Genomic DNA, 19,569 nt, shown 5'->3' on the forward strand with positions numbered 1-19,569 from the left:
CACTGCTTTTGGATAACTGTATGCCTTGTTTGAGTATGGTGGTTTAGCTGGTATAGGGTATGTTATTGTTTGAGTATGGTGGTTTAGCTGGTATAATATAGGGTATGTTATTGTTTGAGTATGGTGGTTTAGATGGTATAATATAGGGTATGTTATTGCTCTAGTATGGTGGTTTATCGGGTATAGTATAGGGTATGTTATTGTTTGAGTATGGAGGTTTAGCTGGTATAGTATAGGGTATGTTATTGTTTGAGTATGGTGGTTTAGATGGTATAGTGTAGGATATGTTATTGTTTGTGTATGGTGGTTTAGCTGGTATAGTATAGGGTATGTTAATGTTTGAATATGGAGGTTTAGCTGGTATAGTATAGGGTATGTTATTGTTTGAGTATGGTGGTTTAGCTGGTACAGTATAGGGTATGTTATTGTTTGAGTATGGAGGTTTAGCTGGTATAGTATAGGGTATGTTATTGCTCTAGTATGGTGGTTTAGCTGGTATAGTATAGGGTATGTTATTGTTTCAGTATGGTGGTTTAGCTGGTACATTATAGAGTATGTTATTGTTTGAGTATGGTGGTTTAGCTGGTATAATATAGGGTATGTTATTGTTTGAGTATGGTGGTTTAGCTGGTATAATATAGGGTATGTTATTGTTTGAGTATGGTGGTTTAGATGGTATAATATAGGGTATGTTATTGCTCTAGTATGGTGGTTTATCGGGTATAGTATAGGGTATGTTATTGTTTGAGTATGGTGGTTTAGCTGGTATAGTATAGGGTATGTTATTGTTTGAGTATGGTGGTTTAGCTGGTATAGTATAGGGTATGTTATTGTTTGAGTATGGTGGTTTAGCTGGTATAGTATAGGGTATGTTATTGTTTGAGGATGGTGGTTTAGCTGGTATAGTATAGGGTATGTTATTGTTTGAGTATGGTGGTTTAGCTGGTACAAAATAGGGTATGTTATTGTTTGTACCAGCTAAACCACCATACTCAAACAATAACATACCCTATACTGTACCAGCTAAACCACCATACTCAAACAATAATACACTGGTCAGTCAGTTTGACCTCCCCCCCTGTAACAGGATGTTCTGCTGTGTGTGATTTAGATGTACAATTAGCATCCCATCCCACTACTGCAATGCATCAGTTCACCCTCCCCCTCCCTCCATCCCTCCATCTCTCTCTCTCTCTCTCTCTCTGTCAGAGCAGCTGTACCCTCCCCCTCCCTCCCTCCTTCTCCCGCGTGCACGCCATCATTTCACCGAGGCGTCACATCTCGCAGGCTCGTGCTCGCTCGCGCTGGATGGAGCAGGAGATGCTGCATGCTTTCCGTTTTTGCCTTTTTCTGCATAATAACTGAAGACGCCAGAGCTCGCGCACGGCAACGACGAAGGAGCGCGCGCGCGAGCACGAGGGAGGAGGACTTGCGTGGTTTTGCATCCCAAAGGAGGAGGACGACGATAGAGGTAGAGAAGGAGGAGGAAGAGGAGGAAGAAGAAGAGGAGGAGGAGGAAGAGTGCACGATGCTTTTCTGCTGACCCGCAGGCACGCGCACACGGTGACGGACGCGAGGTGCTTCAGCAGCCTCTGTTGCTTGTTTTGAATTTCATGCACTGGACCACACTGGGATGTAGCTTTGGTGCAGGGTGGTAGCCTATGCTGTAATATAGTTATATGGATGTATATAGAGGTATATTCGAATGCACGTGAGTGACTACTGCGTGCATAATTTCATGCAACTGCTTTTTGCATATGAATGATTGGACCACTGCCTGAAGCTGCTGCTCTCTGATTGGACCTCTGCCTGAAGCTGATGCTCTGAGAGGAGCAGCATATTTTGAGATTTTCTCTGAATCACCCAGACATATGACTGCCGCACAGAGTGTCTGGTTGGCGCATTGCACATTGCACAGAATGCCACCAAAACAGGAGCATATGGCATGAGGAACGAGCGCATCCGGAGACTGCAGTGCCAGTGGTGGAAGGAGCCTGTGTAGACGGGGTGCAATCCCAGGATACTGAAAGATCAAAAAAATAAATAAAAAAAAGGATAACAGATAACAGTCTTTGTTCAGGTGTGAAATGATTGCCACCCATCGCACGCATGCCAGGTCACCGCTTTGAAGACATCTAACCACCTACCAATTGGAAAAAAAGAATTGGAAAGAGAAGCATATGTAGTTCCCAGCTGGCACAATGTGCAAGTAACCCAGCAATAAGGCAAGGGGAAAGGGGAGGGAGGTGAACAGCAAGCAATAAGCGTTGGGGAATGTAGGTACCCAACCAAAGACAGCTCAAATCTTTTATGAAACCCATGCTTCCATTCTCCATTTGCAGAAACGATCACTGTGCAACTTCACTGCGACGTCTTTTTTCTCAGGTCAGTCGATTTCCTTTTCAACCACCCACACCCCCTCGTAGTTTAGATCGCTCGTCTTCCATCGCTATGCACTGACTCATCGTAAGTGTAGGTTTCTTTTTCTTTAGCATCACGAACCTCCAATTCAAGTCTTCCACAAGGAGCTGGGATCAGGGGATCATCTTGTAGCCGCAAGGAAGGTGTGCAAAGGTTTGTCAGGGCAGCTGTTTGCCAACACAGGCAAATGTGGCATATCTGTGCACGTGTGGCCAGATTATAGAGCTGGGCAAAGGCAAAGACTCTGCTAACGACTGCTGGTACAAAAAAGAACCCAATTCGGTTGGATTACCTAATACTCTGAGGACACGTGGCCTTGGAGAGAAAAGGGAAGCCAAGACGACGAACCTTCAGACCTTCAGATTGAGTCCTGCGAGCTCCACTTTTTTGCATCCATCGGGACTGACCCCACCCATCTCGCTCTCAGCTGTAGAAGGGGGAAGTGTCTAGTAAACAACAGGGGAAGCCTCTACAGGAATCTTCATCAGCCTCCTGGGAAGGGCTCGGGGGAAGTCTTCAGTGACATCCGGGGAAAGCCTGTAAAAGGTTCATCTATATCTGTGCATTCATAGAAGTCTTCAGAGAGTTACAGAAAAAACAAATTCTTAAAAAAGCATCTAGAAAAGACTTTTCTGGTCTTCTGGGAAAGTCTCAAGAAACGACTTTATCAGTGTCCCTTGATAAAAAAAATCACGGGAGGATTTCTTCAGTGTTCTGGGAAAGCCTCTAGAAAGGTTTTAAGAGTGCCTAAGAAAATCAACTAGAGAATTTGTCCTGGAAAAGATTTTGGGATTTTGAGTCTTCATCAGTGTCCTGGAAAAGCCTGTATCCTCTAGAAAGTCTAGTCTGTATCGGTTAACTGGGATCGCTTCTAGAAAAGTCTGTATCACTGTTTCCAGAAAAGCCACTGGAAAAGGTTTTCATCAGTGTCCCAGGAAAAGTCTCAAGAAACGTCTTCATTGGAGTTCTGAAAAAAGACTCTGGAAGTATTCTGGAAAACATCTCCAGAAATGACAAGCTTCTAGTAGAGTATTCTTCACCATTGTCCTGGATAATCTTCTAGAAAGTTTTAATCAGTGTCCTGGGAAAGCCTCTATAAAGGTTTTCATTGATGTCCCGGGAAAACTTCTAGAAAAGTCTTTATCAGTGTCTTGGGAAAACCTCTAAAGAAATAATAATTAATAAGAGTCTTCATCAGTGTGCAAGATAAGCTTCTGGAAAAGTTTCAATCAGTGTCCCGGGATATACTCTAGAGAAGTATTCACCAGTGTCCTGAAAGAACTTCTCGAAAGGTCGTCATCAGTGTCCCGGCAAGACCTTTAGACAAGGCTCAATTACTCGATTGAGAAGGCCTCTAGTGAAGCCCTCGTCAGTGTCTTCTGCTGCCTCTGGCCTTTTCTTGTTCCCACAGTTTTAGGGACACCGAGACACAAAGCCTTCAGTGATTGGCGGCGGCGTGGGGAGTGTGTGAGTGAGTTTGAGTGTGTTTGGGTGTGTTTGGGACAGACAGAAGTGCCAGTCCTCGGGTGAAGATGTCTGCAGTACAGTTGCTGTGGGCTTCGCTGGTGCTGGGAGCGATGAGCGGTGAGTGCAATTCTACGTTTTTGCTAGGTTTGTGGTAGATAGACACGTGTGACTGTGTACCTTTCCTTTCTTACCTATCTATCTATCTGTCTGTCTAACTGTCTGTCCAACTGTCTGTCTGTCTAACTGTCTGTTTATCCATCTGTCTTTGTTACTCAGGTCAAGCCACCATCCACGGGGGCTTCTTTCCTGTTCCACTGTGAACATATGTGCGGTGTTGAGCGTTTGTTTGGCTGACTGTGTTTTTGGCAGCGTTGAGAAGTCTTTTTATTTAGCTATTTATTTACATAACGATTAGTATTTATTCTAAAACAACAATTCTGTTTATATTGGACTTAACAACTGGTTTTAATAGTTTGTGCACTTAGGAAAAGTTAAGAGTTTGCATTTCCACACATACGGTCAGTTTAGACCTAAATACCTAAAGTTCCCTTTTAATAGGAAATCTCCTTTCAAAATCTTGTGTAGTCCAAAACTAGGCCTAATCCTTGTTTTTAAGTGTTATAACAGCAAGGTCTAAAACAACACAATCCTCTTTAGAAAGTATTTTTTTTTTGGCTTTTTTTTTGCTATTTTTGTTGTTTTTTCTCTGCATATTTCCATATTTTTAAGACATAAAAAGTAATATCTATTTGATATTGACATTTCAGTTGAAATGGCCATCTAAAAACTGTTACTATTTTACGATAGATTTTGGGTAACATGCATTCTTGTCATGTTATTTTGATTTTACAAATAACATACAAATTACATTTCATGATTTTTACAAATTACATTTCTAACTACATGTGGTTCTAATATGACATTTTGCAGAGATCTGATTTTGGCACATGCATTTACTTTTAAGTACCATATATTTATTATTATTTCAGTGTATTTATGATGTTATAATGTGTGCATTGCATTTAATGTGTGTAAAGTCAAAAACAGCACAGTCCTTTTTATTTATATAACTATTAGTATTTAGCATGAAACAAATAACAAGCAAGATTTAACTGGTTTTAACAGTTTTGTGGACAGTTATTTCTAAAAGTTAGGAATTTGTGTTTTTCCATAATTCCACACATACGGTCAGTTTAGACCTATCCTAAAGTTCCCTTTTAATAGGAAATCTATATTCAAAATGTTGCATGGTCCAAGACTAGGCTTAATCCCTGTCTAAAAACTAAAAAACTGCAATATATATTTAAGATTTGTTTGTTTAAATATACAATGATTAACCAAAAGAGGAAATGTAGCTGTCACTTTTAAGAGATTCTTCCAGGCAGTTAGTTCATTAGGTCATTAAAGTGCATTTAGGTGGTTTCTGTGGTGTTGCTAGGTGGTTGCTAGGGGTGTTGCTATGCAGTTTCTATCATATACATTGTACTGTATTTGATATGGTGTCTCTGGTGGTTACTAGGTTGTTGCAGTAATCTAATAAAGACTTTTACTTAACAAATATGGGTCGGTTTCCCGGGCAGGGATTAAGCTCTCCATTTAAAAAGCTGTTTAATCAGAAACTAGGCTTAATGCTTGTTTGGGAAACTGTTTTAAAGTGTTACAACAGCAACATCAAAAACAACATTTCCTTTTTTACAAACAGGATAGTAATTTTTCGGCTCCCTGCTATCAGAAATTTGCTATTTTTGCATTTTTTCCATGCATATTTTCATGAAATAAAAAGGAATGTCTACTTTTGAATAGACATACACATTTTTCATGGCTAGTTTAGTTGAAATAAGCATCTGAAAGGTGTTGCAATGTTACGATAGATTTCGGCTAACATGCATTCTTGTCATGTTAAATTGAGTTTTACAGAGAACATTTTTAAAGGAACAATACTGTACAAAAACTGTGTTTTTTTTAGATCCAATATTGGCACATGCATTTAGTATTAAGTACTATATAATAATTAATAAGTCAGTGTATTAATGATGTTATAATGTGTGTATTGTATTGTAAGATATGTTTAAAAACATAAATGGGCTACTTTTGCTATAGCAGTGTCATATCTGTGCCAGAAGTGGACCAAATGTTTGTTTTTTAAAATGTGGGCTACTTTTGGCTCATGTTCAGGTTGCCAGTGCTGACAGTGGGCCAGCAGTAAGAGCTTTTAATATGTGGGCTACCTTTGGCTCACATTCAGGTTTTTGCAGAAAGTGGGCCAGCAGTGTCATATCTGTGCCAGAAGTGGACCAGATATGCTTTGGAACATGCAGGCTACTTTTGATTCATGCGTTTTTTTATTAGGCAGCACTGCCCTATGTGTGCCATATGTAGGTGGACCAGATATGTTTAGCTACATGTAAGTTTTTTAGTGGTGAAAGTGGGCCAGCAGTGCCATATCTGTTCCAGAAGTGGACCAGATATGCTTTAGAACGTGCTAGGATACTTTTATCTAATGCTGTTTTTGAGTAGTAGTGTTTTGGAACATGTTGGCCAAATAGGTGTTTTAATATGTGGACCACTTTTGGCCCACTTGCAGGTTTCCATTGCAGAAAGTGGGCCAGCAGGGCCATATCTTTGCCAGAAGTGGACCAGATATGCTTTAGAACTTGCAGGCTACTTTTGACACATGAAGTTTCTCAGTAGGCAGCACAAAGTGGACCAGATATGTTTAGGTACATGTGGGCCAAATATGCGTTTTAAAATATGGGCTACTTTTGGCCCACTTGCAGGTTTCCATTGCAGAAAGTGGGCCAGCAGTGGCAAACGTTGCTCACCTCTACATGCTATCTGGGCTACCTGTTTAACGATTAGCTTCCAGCAGTTACTGCATGTTAGCTACATTAGCCTACATTAGCAGGGCTAATCATGTCTTGGCTACTGGACTGAATCTGGGCTAAAAAGGGAAACTGTGTTGGTTTAATTTGAGAGGAATCGTCACTGCGCACCATCTTCTCCGGCGTGGTGTAGCTGCCAGGTCCAGCTGGATTATGTGTGGTGGTGTGAAACAGATGGAGGTGTGCTGTTTACGGCGGAGACGGGTGAACCGTCCTCACAGTGATTCATAAACTGATGGAAGCCATACTGTCTCTGAGCTACGAGCTACATGCTAACCTTCTGTTATACTGATAATCTGAGCCTGAGAACGATCTACCATCCTCACATCTTATAATAAATAAACATGATGCTGATAAGTTCTGCCATACATATAGAGCTCTGTAGAAAAAAGAAGATACTACTTAAAATGATGAGTTTCTTTGATTTTACCAAATTAAAAACCTCTGGAATATAATCAAGAGGAAGATGGATGATCACAAGCCATCAAACCACCAAACTGAACTGCTTGAATTTTTGCACCAGGAGTAAAGCAGCATAAAGTTATCCAAAAGCAGTGTGTAAGACTGGTGGAGGAGAACATGATGCCAAGATGCATAAAAAAAACTGTGATTTAAAAACCAACCAGGGTTATTCCACCAAATATTTCTCATTTTCTGCAAAAAAAATGCTCTAAATTACAATATTTTTATTTGGAATTTGGGAGAAATGTTGTCCGTAGTTTTAGAATAAAACAACAATGTTTTTCCCAGAGATGAGACTCGCCCAGCACACACTCTTAAACTCTCTCTTTCAGGCTTTCTCTTTCTCTCGCTCTTTTTTTCTCTCTCTCTTTCCCTCAGAAACTAACCCCAATAATGAATGAACTTGCAGCTAAGAAAATATGCCTAAAAAGAAAGTAGATAGGTTTAAATGACCCTAAAAAACAATCCTACAGACATGTAAGATTTGTCTGTAGCTAATAATAATTTAATAAACAATGGACAGTTTATTTGGAAAAAAATAAGAAAGAAACATGTCTTTTGGCCTTGGCTTTGCTGAGATTTTTTAATATGACCATTTAAGACCATTTTTTATTTGATTTGGTGTTTTACAGAGACTCTAAGACTAGGTTAGTATAGGCCATTATTATTACCAGGACATTATTACACATGTAGTAAAGTAACATATGACATTACAAAGACTGTTATTAGTGTAAAAATGCAGTGCTGTTAGCCAATCAGAGGCAATATGTTTGCATGTATGAATATTCCATGAGCAAGAGCTGAAATCCTTTCTCCCCGCACACTCCTCCACCGGACTAAAGCAGTGTTATACCGGATCACCAGAGCACTTTTTTCACAAAAAGCAGCTCACATGATATTTATTCATGCTAGAGACACAACTAGACATTTTGAAATGAAAGTATAATATAATGTATATATATATATATATATAATGTAAAATGTTGTGCTGTGCTAAAACACGGCCGGTATTCACACTACTGTACCCAGCGCCTGGCATTAGGATGGCATGGTGCCATTCATGTAAATGTGTTTTTTATTTCAGAGATTCCTATTCTATTGGCCCTATTCTCTTCTACAGGTACTAGAAAAGCTGTATATGTGCATTTGCACGTCTGTGTCAGCAGTGGGTGGAGCTTATAGTAGCTGAATGTGTTTATTAGAAGGGATGTCCACAAACTTTTGGACATTTTTGGACAGATTTAGTTGGGTTTGTGTTTTAAGAGGATGGGCATCTGGCCACATCTGGAGCCACTTCATTTACAGCAGATAAGAGACCGAGAGATGTTTTATTTGGACAGATGGATACAGATGTGAGTGTTGATAGAGAGAGAGTGAGAGAGAGAGAGAAAAGTGATGGGACAGGGACAGAGAGAGAGATATACTGATGAAGGGAAGATAAGAGACATAAAATAGAATCTGCATTAATAAAGAAAGGAAATCTTCTTCTCCATTCAGTTCATTACACTAATTTAATCAGACTGGGTTTCGCTGTAGGATGTTAGTAATGTGAGACAGTTCAGCTCTGGAAAAAATGAAGGTCGCACTTCAGTTTCTGAATCAGATTCTCTGATTTTGCTATTTATAGGTTTATGTTTGAGTAAAATGAACATTGTTGTTTTATTCTATAAACTACAGACAACATTTCTCCCAAATTCCTAATAAAAATATTAATTTAGAGCATTTATTTACAGAAAATGAGAAATGTCTGAAAAAACAAAAAAAAGATGCAGAGCTTTCAGACCTCAAATAATGCAAAGAAAACAAGTTCATATTCATAAAGTTCATAAAATAATCCTGGTGGTTTTTAAACACAGTTTTTTTTTTCATGCATCTTGGCATCATGTTCTCCTCCACCAGTCTTACACACTGCTTTTGGATAACTTTATGCTGGATAACTTATTTTTTTACAGAGCTATATGTTAGGCTGCGCCCACATCATAGGCATTACAGACTTCTCACAAACAATATGCACAGAAAATAAGATTAAAACTCAGATTTAAAAGAAGAAATTTGCATGCTTTAGTATTTCAGCTTGCTTTCAACTGCCCCTATAAACACTATAAAAAGAGTTTATAAACTGGTGTCAGGAATCATTTGCTTCTATGAGCTGTTTGAATGCTCCTCCCTTATTGTGACATCACAATGAAATAAAAAACATAAATAGAATTTCGGTGGCTCCGCCCCTCACCTGTCAACCCCCACCAGAGCCCCGCCCACTATATCAGTTGGACAAACATTGGCCATTTCAGTCTGCTGGTTGAGATCCTCAAACAGTATACACCAGGATAAGCCACCAGACTTCGTCTGAGGGTGGAATCTGTACCTATTGTCTGTGGCAAGTCAGCAGATAGGGAGTTAAGCTTGAACTAGCTTGTCCATGTTTTGCCATTTAAAACAACTTAACACAGACTTAACTTAACCTGCTTGGGCGGAGCCTTCCTATATATCTATCCAGGTGCCAAATTTCGCCTTTTTGTCAGAATGCGGCTTTATCTTTCGAGTGCAATTTAGTCAGCAGACCTCATCTAAGGGAGGAATCTGTACCTATTGTTCGTAGCAATCTGCAAATGAAGGAGATAAGCATGAACTAGATTGTCCATGTTTTGCCGTTTAGAACAACTTAACACTAACTTGTGGTAAACACTCAGTGTAAACAAGGGGCGTGGCCAACAATAGCTTATTTGCATAAAAGTGCCAGAGCCCTTAAACAGCTCGTTCTGACAGTCCTTTGACAATGATTTTGTGTAAAGAACTTTTGAACATGTTTTGTTTAGAGCATAGAACGATTCTAACTTTCAGAACAATTACAGGTTTACAGTTCTGGTGATCTACTGTTAATCCTTGAATCCTTAGAACACTAATAAGAGGACAAAGCTGCACTCGAAGGATAGAGACGCATTCTGACAAGGAGGTAAAATTTGGCACAACATCTGGATAGGCAACTTAGTGTGAAGTATAGGAAGGCTCAGTCCAAGCAGGTGATGAAGGCAGGATGTATTAAAGTAGGTACAGATTAAATATAGTACAGAATTTAATGTAACACACACTTTAGGCTCGGTTTAAACTAAGTAGACAGTAACAGTCCATATTTACTGGGATGGAGTGTTGGGAGTGTTGGGTATCACAGGTTATGGACCAGAACTAAAGGAGATAATTCGTCTTTATCAGCAACGACCTTCTATCTTTAGCAGGAGCTGCTTAAATAATTCACACTGAATCATGAACTCTGATCAGACTCTGATTAGACGTGTAGAGTTACTGCCAGCCTGGTCTGAAGTAGAAGCTTCTGTGACTAGCTAAGGTATATATGGAAACTGAAACACCTGGTTTTAGAGCACAATAATGTATTGTGGTGACGGACAGTTCTGGTGGAAACAGGAGAGTTGAGGTGAACATTGAATTCTGCATGATTTGATCAGCCGTGGTTTTATGTTTTTTATTGGATAAAATCCGGGTTAGCACCCGAACATCCCTTTCAAACAGCTTCCTCTTACAGCGTCCACAGTTAATCCTGTTGGATGTGGTTGGTCCTTCTTGGTGGTATGCTGACGTTACCCTGGATACCGTGGCTCTTGATGCATCACAAAGACTTGCTGTCTTGGTCACAGATGCGCCAGCAAGACGTGCACCAACAATTTGTCCTCTTTTGAACTCTGGTATGTCTCCTATAATGTTGTGTACATTGCAGTATTTAGAGCAGAACTGTGCTCTTACCCTGCTAATTGAACCTTCACACTCTGCTCTTACTGGTGCAATGTGCAATTAATGAAGATTGATCACCAGGCTGCTCCAATTTAGCCATGAAACCTAAAATCCCACACTAAAATGATGACAGGTGTTTCAGTTTCATTGTCTAAACTCTGTAGATGAAGATCAGAACACATTTAATGACCAACTTATGCAGAAATCCAAGTAATCACAAAGGGTTTACATACTTTTTCTTGCAACTGTAGTACAGAGACTTCTCTGGACGGTAATGAAAGTTTCTTTAACAAAAGAAAGAAGCAGGATAAACTCTTTTTAATCCCCTTAATTTCAGAAGAAACACTGTATAAGCAGGTGTCTCCTGACTCCTGATTGCTGTAGGTTTGTGTAGATGGCGTATAAGATGCAGAGTGCAGTTCTGGCTGAGTGATCCGGGACCCTGAGGCTGTTCGTGATGAGCGGTATGGGTGAGGGTAGGATGATGTCAGCAGGGGTTGACTGGCCAATCGCTGGCTTTAGTGCTTTAGGCCGTGTGATCTGTGATGTAATGGGTGCGCTGATGCGGATTGGCCTGCGGGGTAAATATTCGGCGTACAGTCAGCAGTTCTGTGGGAAGGAGATCCTGGTGTTTTCCTTTCCTGCTGACCAGGATCTGCCTGTCCGTCATATTCTGATGGACTGGTCAGCAGAACTGGGATTTTTCCAGCTTAAACTAGTTTCAGACACTCTAAGGGTGTCTTAAAACTAGTCTTTTTACCAGGACCTGTGTATGCTTTCTCCGCGGGTTCGGTACAGCTTGTGTTAAAGCTGCGTTAGAGCCTGGGAACAGTCCAGAGTTCTGAAATCATTGGTTTGTGGTTCATTTCCAGGTGACTCTGGTGTGGTCGGCTCATGCATTGCAAAATGCAGAACATCCTAAAAGCATGGTTTCTCATCGCTCTAGTGTTTATATCCAATAAAAATAATAAAAAGCAGCAAACGGATGAAGTTGTATTGCGACTACATCCAGAAAAGTGATGTATGTGATTCGAACGGAGTTCTTATGTGTGAAAACAAACCAGAAATAATGAGCCCCTTCCCCAAATCAAACCCAGAATCTGTTCTGGGTGTAGACTCATTTATTCTGCACAATGGTCTAAGCTGGTATTTGATGGTCAATTTGGTTGAAAAACTGGTCTTCCAATGGAAATATTACCTATACTGATAAACTATCTCTCTTGATTTTACTGGTCATGCTTGTCATGTTAGTCATCTAAGTTGGTCTTTTGGCCATGTTGATTTTCAAGGTTAGGCTTATTGGTAATCCAGGTTGGTCATGTTGGTCATACAGTTTGGTCTTCTGGTCATGTTGGTTGTTGAAGTTGGTTTTATTGGTAACCCGGTTTGGTGTTGCTGGTTATGTTATTCATCCAGTTCATCCAGTTATTCATTCATCTTATTAGTAATCCAGGTTGGTGTTGCTGGTCATGTTGGTTGTCAGGGTTGGTCTTATTGATAATTCAGGTTGGTCATGCTGGTCACTCAGATTGGTGATGATGGTCATGTTAGTCTTCCAGTTTGGACATGCTGGTCACATTTGTTGTCGAGGTTGGTTTTAATATTAGTCCGGGTTGGTCATGCTGGTCACGTTGATTGTCAAAGTTGGTTTTGCCGGTCATGGTGATTGTACAGGTTGCTTTTATTGGCAATCTATGTTGGTCATCCGGGCTGTTCTTTTAGTCATGTTGGTTGTCAGGGTTGGTGTTGCTGGTCTTGTTGGTCATACAGTTTGGTTTTCTGGTCATGTTGATTGTCAAGGTTGGTCTTATTGGTAATCCAGGATGGTCATGTTGGTCATCCAAGCTGGTCTTCTAGTCATGTTGGTTGTCAGGGTTGGTGTTGCTGGTCTTGTTGGTCATACAGTTTGGTTTTCTGGTCATGTTGATTGTCAAGGTTGGTCTTATTGGTAACCCAGGATGGTCATGTTGGTCATCCAGGTTGGTCCTTTGGCCATGTTGGTTTACCAGGTTGATTTTATTAGTAATTCAGGTTGGTTATGTTGGTCATCCAGTTTGGTCTTCTGGTCATGTTGATTGTCCAAGTTGGTGGTTCTGGTCATGTTGGACATCCAGTTTGGACTTATTGGTTACCCAGGTTAGTCATGTTGATTGTCAAGGTTGGTCTTATCGGTTATCCAGGTTGGTCATGCTGGTCAAGTTGGTCATCCAGGTCGGTAATGTTGATCATATAGGTTGGTCTTCTGGCCATGTTTGTCGTCAAGTTTGGTCTTTTTGGTAATCCAGGTTGGGGTTTCTGGTCATATTGGTTATTCAGGCCGCTCATGCTGGTCATGTTGGTCATCCAGGTTGCACATGCTTTTCTTATTTAGCTCCTGCTTTTATCTAAAGTCACCAGTGTGACCTACCTTATTATTAGGGAACTGTAAAAAAATAGAATACAACTCGATTAAACAACGTGGTTTAATTGCAATTGCAATTGCGGTCAATTGCAGGTGTTTTCTAAATTGCGTTTTTCAAGAATGTTAAACGTGGTTTCAGGCAACAGTGACGCAGGTCTATACACACCACCCTCACTGCAGAAAAGAGAGAGAGAGAGATACAGAGAGAGAGAGATACAGAGAGAGAGAGAGAGAGAAAGAGTGAGAGAGAGAAAGAGAGAGAGAGAGAGAAAGAGTGAGAGAGAGAAAGAGACAGTGAGAGGATGGGGGAAGGGAGGACATGTGTCTGGTAAATCTGGGAAGGGTAGACAAGGACAAACGAAGGGTCAGCCTCTCTCTCAGCGGCGTATTACCAGGTATTAGAGCCGTACAGCTGTTACAACAAAATGAGCAAAATGTATTAAAACACCATTACTTTTATTAATACTCTAATATTAGAGTGAACAAATAATAATGAATGAGTTTACCGGGGGGAAAGTCTCTAGTAGTGTTCGGCACTGAGGCCAAAAATGTGTATCACAGTATTTTTTAAATTCTGACGTTATATCACTGTATTTTTATTTATTTTATTTTATTTTTTGCATGAATGGGCTTTAATATAGGTTTTTAAGTTATTGTATCGTTAGGAGTACATATAATATAAAGCACTAAGGCTTTAAATTAAGGCTTTGATTAATATAGAGTTCACTTTGTCCCACAAAATTAAACAATTTATAAAGTTCTGCTTGAGAGGCAGCAACACATGTATCTGCAGGATGTTCTGCACAGATCACTGAGATCACTGTTAGTGTTCCTCCTATCACTACTAGGGGTGACCGAATGTTGGGTGAAATGGTTCCCCAGATTATTCAACACACCAGAAGTTTACAGAGGCGATTCTCACCATTAGCGCTTTTCCATTAAAAAAAAACTCTGGTTCTTGAACCAGTTCCATTTGGGCTCATAAGATCCTTGGTGCGTTTCAGTGAACCAACCCATGTTTCTACCAATTTTTAGTGGAACCATCAAAAAGTCACATCATAAGTCACCAACAGAGGGCGCTGCACAGTGGTGATGCTCCTGTAAAAACAGATACGCCATCAAATGTTGTCATGGTTCACACTGAAGAACCTAGTATTATTTGGTCCCCACTGTTAATGAACGTTTTTGGTTCTGGAATCTACTTTTGTTGATGGAAATGTGGTGAATTGGTTCAAAATTAGGTTTGTGAACCATTCGTGAATGGTGCGGGTCCACTACCTGAAGCCTCCATACTCAAGGATTCAAGGAGATTTTATTGTCATTCGCATCACATGTGGTACATGAGGTGGAACGAAATTGTCAAACCTGACTGCTGTTGGATCCCAAACAGAACCTGGTTATGGTTCTAGTCTTTAGCAGCAAAGGTTTCATATTCATGACACCACTGCAAACCAAGGCAACAGAGGCTGGCGGATGGATGGTCTAGATGATGGTCAATGATGCACCCCCTCTCAAAGTCTGTCCACTGGCCACAAGATGTGTTGTGATGCTCATTGCTATCTTAAACCCCGGCATGGTTTAAATAGCAACAGTGCTTCTGAATGTATCTACATTTCTGAAGTATTGCTTGTTTATCTTGCTATATAGGTAACAGAAAACACAGGTGCTCCACTGATTGAATACAACCTAGACAGACATCAACAGTCATTCAGACATTCATTGCTATTTTGGCAACACAGGTCAGAGTCACCAAACTCACAGCGCCTATGGCTCTTAAAGGGATGGCGATTGACCTGTCAATTGGTTAATTTCATGTTACATCCAAAATACACCCATGGTTATTTAAGAGAATTAGAGTTTAGAGCCACGCAAGGTGTACTTTTCCCGTTGTTACGATAGCAAAGACACACTGACACGCCCTAAATAAAGCTGCATAGTGCACAGATCACATGGGTAGTTCTCTAAAATATGACCCATTGAGTACATTGTAGACACATTTTCTAGATGCATGTTGAGAAATCACTGATCTCTCACCAGGAGGTACACTACACAAATGTAACCTCTGAAAGTCGTTTTATAGGTCAGCTTTATAGGGAAGCTCATTAGCGCCCTCTAGTGGTGGAAAGTTTAACTTACACCTGTAATCATTTGCATATCTCCCTGAAACATATCTGGACTACACTGATCTTATATAACTGCGCTATTTTAGACGTGTGTTCAGAAACCTTCAGTAGGTTTCGGGTTCTCAGGAGGAGGAATTCGAAGCCTGGTTGCCGTGGTTGCCGTGGTTGCTGTGGTAACCGTGGTAACTGTGGTATCGGGTCCTCACGGGTCCGTTTGGTCCTCACAGTCGTGTCACTACAAAAACACAGACTGAAGTTGAGAGAGAAACAGGCCTGGTTAACTTGGGTTGTCTCAGATTGAGCTCCAGAGGTCAATCTGTTCTTCAGAACTTTGACCTCTAAATGAACAGATCCAGTAAAGCCCATACTTTAGCTCACTGGTGCTAATGGTGCTAAACTCTAATGGAAGTGTGTGTAGAGCGGTTAGCGTATTGGTGAATCAGCAGAAGATCTGAGCGATGCTGCAGATGCAAAATGTAATTTGATTAATCACAACATTATTCTGTGATTAACTGCGATTATTCACACTTGTTCTTCTGAGGACGCTATAGGTTTTTCTAGTGGATATTTAAATGTAAAAAATGTCATTATATTTATAATAGTGGTGTTAATTAAATACTAGTAAATACTTGTTTATGTTTGAGGGAAGATAAAGCCGTAACGCCGGCCGCTGGAATAAAGAACGCATGATAAATTGTTTAGAGGAAACTTTTTTTACTTTGTTATAAACATCTCAGCTTGGTTGTAAATATGTCTGAATTAGAAATTTAGAAATTAAAGAGAGTTTAATTTAATAATTAAAAGAGAGTTTCCACACCTGTAGTTGTGAAAGTTTCTATGGTCCGGATCAGTTGATGAGTTTGTTTATTTGGAGCGTTTTTCCCTCTGCTTGGTTTGGTTTCACACAGGTATAAAAACCAATAAACCACGCGAGCACATCGTCTCCTCTGATTGGTCAGAGCTGTCTGGCGTGGGAGTAAGAGAGTAAATATAGTGAGAAGATTCTGTGTTTGCTGCTACGCTTTTAAACACAGTGTTTTCCATGGGACATGCAGCACAGATATACATGTAGTAAACAGAGTGTTGTGGCTGGGAGCAATAAATGCAGCACACACCACATGTGTAAACAGCATGGAGCAGCAGAGACAGCATCTGTTTATAGCAGTATATTATCCGGCTAATATATCAGGTTAAAGTATATTTTATAGCTGGTTCAGATTGAGACCAGATCATGTTCTCATCACAAGAGAACCACTCCAAAATTAAAATCTGTGCATTGGGCCTGGGTAAGGCAGATTACGGCAGAAGTTGGGGTCAAACTTGGTTGCGTAATAAACTTATAAAAAATAATAATATCATAATAATGAATAAAAAGTTCAATTAGTTAATGTCAGTATAACTGAGAGAATATAGTCAGTATTTAAAGTACAAACCAGTGGTTGGTTCCATTCTGTTCTTACGTATAGAAACAAGGACAAAATTGTCCGCCATATTGTCAAAATTACAACCAAAGTCTGTGTAGAGCTCAAAGGTGTGAGGTAGACTCACTGACTCATTTGTAGACCCACCCCCTTCTCCCAGACCAAAGCACAGTGTCTCAGACTGCCTTCATTGAGCAGTTTATAGTGCAGTCTAAAAGACCAGAAGCAGTGCTTTTCATTTCATCCAGCAACAGTATAAGTGCAAATATACCTTACAAAAAGTGTGAAACAAACCAAAATATGTTTTGTATTTTACATTCTTCAAAGTGGCTTCTCTTGTTTAGATGATCAGTTTTGAACATCTCTGCTGGATTTTCTCAGTCAGCTTTATGAGGTAGAGTCACCTGGAATTCAGGCTTTCAGTTAACAGCTGTGCTGAACTCATCAAGAGTTAATTACTTGAAATACTTGTCTCTTAATAAAGTGTTTGAGAGCATCAGTTAAAGTAAAGTAGTGAAGAGGTAGAGTTACAGGTATACAGTGAATAGTGAATATTTGAGTAATGTTCGAATCCAGGTTATGAGAAGAAACAACTACTCAGTCACCGCAAAGACCATCAAAAACATTATGATGATGAAACTGGCTCTCATCAGGATAACGGAATGTTCTGTGATGTCACAGAATGTTGTGTATGACACGTTCTGTGATGTCACAGAATGCTCTGGGATGTCACAAAATGTTCTGTGATGTCACGGAATGTTGTGTGATGTCTCTTCTGATGGTCTCTCATTTGTTATATTCAATTCAATTCAATTTTATTTTATTTATATAGCGCTTTTTACAACAAAGGTTGTCACAAAGCTGCTTTACAGGAAAAACAGGTCCACGCCTGTTTGCAGCACCACAGAGATGCCAATTTTATGGTGACACAGTGGCAAGGAAAAACTCCCTTTAAGAGGAAGAAACCTTGGAAGGAACCAAGACTTAATAAAGTGTTTGAGAGCATCAGTTAAAGTAAAGTAGTGAAGAGGTAGAGTTACAGGTATACAGTGAATAGTGAATATTTAAGTAATGTTCGAATCCAGATTATGAGAAGCAAGAACTACTCTAGAACAAAGTAAAGAAAAAATAAAGGTCAGTCGCAAAAAAAGACCATCTAAGATGTTATGATGATGGAACTGGCCCTCATCAGGATAAGTTGATCAGAGTTACCAGCCTCAGAAACCACTTACGAGATAACAGCTCCCCAGATAAGAGTATTTTGGTTTGTTTAACACTTCTTTTAAGTTACTACATGATTTCCTTTATGTGTTCCTTCATCGTCTGGATGCTGGTGTCTCTCAGACGGACGCTGGGAAACTCAGTCTCTATGAAGGAGTGTTTGTTTCTATGGAAAGTCTGAGCATCATGGGAAATATGACGGATGTTTGCCATTTCCCTGAGCTCCAAAACATGCCGAGCGTGAATGGAGATAATTCAGCAGTGTTGTGTGAATGAATACAGCCGCTCTTATCTAGAACAAAGAGCCAATGTTCCTTACTTACTTCAGACTGACCCTCAGCTACAAGATCTTACATCCAGCGAACATCAGAAACAGACTTTCTGATATTAATACTCATTAATTCCCTGAAAAGCTACACCTGATTATGAGTGTCCTCCAGGACATGTAGACACGCAGAGACATCGGCATGTCCTCCGGGACCTACAGATCTGCTGATGATGCAGGCAGCAGCTGGAGATACCCTCCATGATGCATCCAATGGTATAAAAATAGTTTGGAAACCCCTGATAATTTTCAGAATACAACAGCTCACAGATGCAGCCTTGTGCTGATCCACATCACCCTAGGAGTGATGAGGGAAAATAAAGAGCGGCATCTTCTGTACCCACCCAGAGAGAGCAAGGCCAACCAATTGTGCTCTCTCAGGGCTCCGGCAGCTGATGGCAAGCTGCATGACCGGGATTAAAACCAGCGATCTCGAACCCGATCATGGTGGCATTTTACTGGATTTTCTCAGTCAGTTTTATGAGGTAGAGTCTCCTGGAATTCAGGCTTTCAGTTAACAGCTGTGCTGAACTCATCAAGAGTTAATTACTTGAATTTATTGTCTCTTAATAAAGTGTTTGAGAGCATCAGTTAAAGTAAAGTAGTGAAGAGGTAGAGTTACAGGTATACAGTGAATAGTGAATATTTCAGTAATGTTCGAATCCAAGTTATGAGAAGCAAATACTACTTAACTAAATAACAAGTGAAGAAAAGTATTTAGAATAATTTTAAGAACTTTGAAAGTATCTTTAAGTGTAGTCACTGCAAAGACCATCAAAAATATATATATTCTATCATTCGATCATATATTATAATGATAGAACTGGCACTCATCAGGACCGCCCCAGGGAAAATTACTACATGATTCACAGTGTTGGGAAGTAACGGATTACATGTAACGGCGTTACGTAATCAGATTACAAATTATAAGTAACTGTAATCCGTTACAGTTACTGCTTCAGTAAGTGGTAATCAGATTACAGTTACTCTGCTAAAATAAAAGGATTACATTGCGGTACTTTCCTATTTTTGCTCTTCCAACACTGACAAAACGCAAATAACATTTTGCGGTGAATACGCTCTGATAGGACAGGGAACTGTC

The 19,569-nt window shown here is 40.1% G+C and overlaps 1 protein-coding gene across 2 annotated transcripts in view; it reads left to right on the top strand.

Moving 5' to 3' along the window:
* Nucleotides 1-1,246: 1,246 nt before the first annotated feature.
* LOC103029052 (sodium channel, voltage-gated, type I, beta a) overlaps nt 1,247-19,569 on the top strand; it is a 41,512-nt gene continuing 23,189 nt past the window's right edge. For both annotated transcript variants that reach the window (XM_022663694.2, XM_022663696.2), the window contains exon 1: nt 1,247-4,005. In XM_022663694.2, coding sequence (XP_022519415.1) covers nt 3,954-4,005 — 52 coding nt within the window. In that variant the 5' untranslated portion in view covers nt 1,247-3,953. The remainder of the gene's footprint in view (nt 4,006-19,569) is intronic.

The sequence above is a fragment of the Astyanax mexicanus genome, chromosome 1 (assembly GCF_023375975.1).
Source record: "Astyanax mexicanus isolate ESR-SI-001 chromosome 1, AstMex3_surface, whole genome shotgun sequence".
Classification (NCBI taxonomy): Eukaryota; Metazoa; Chordata; class Actinopteri; order Characiformes; family Acestrorhamphidae; genus Astyanax; species Astyanax mexicanus.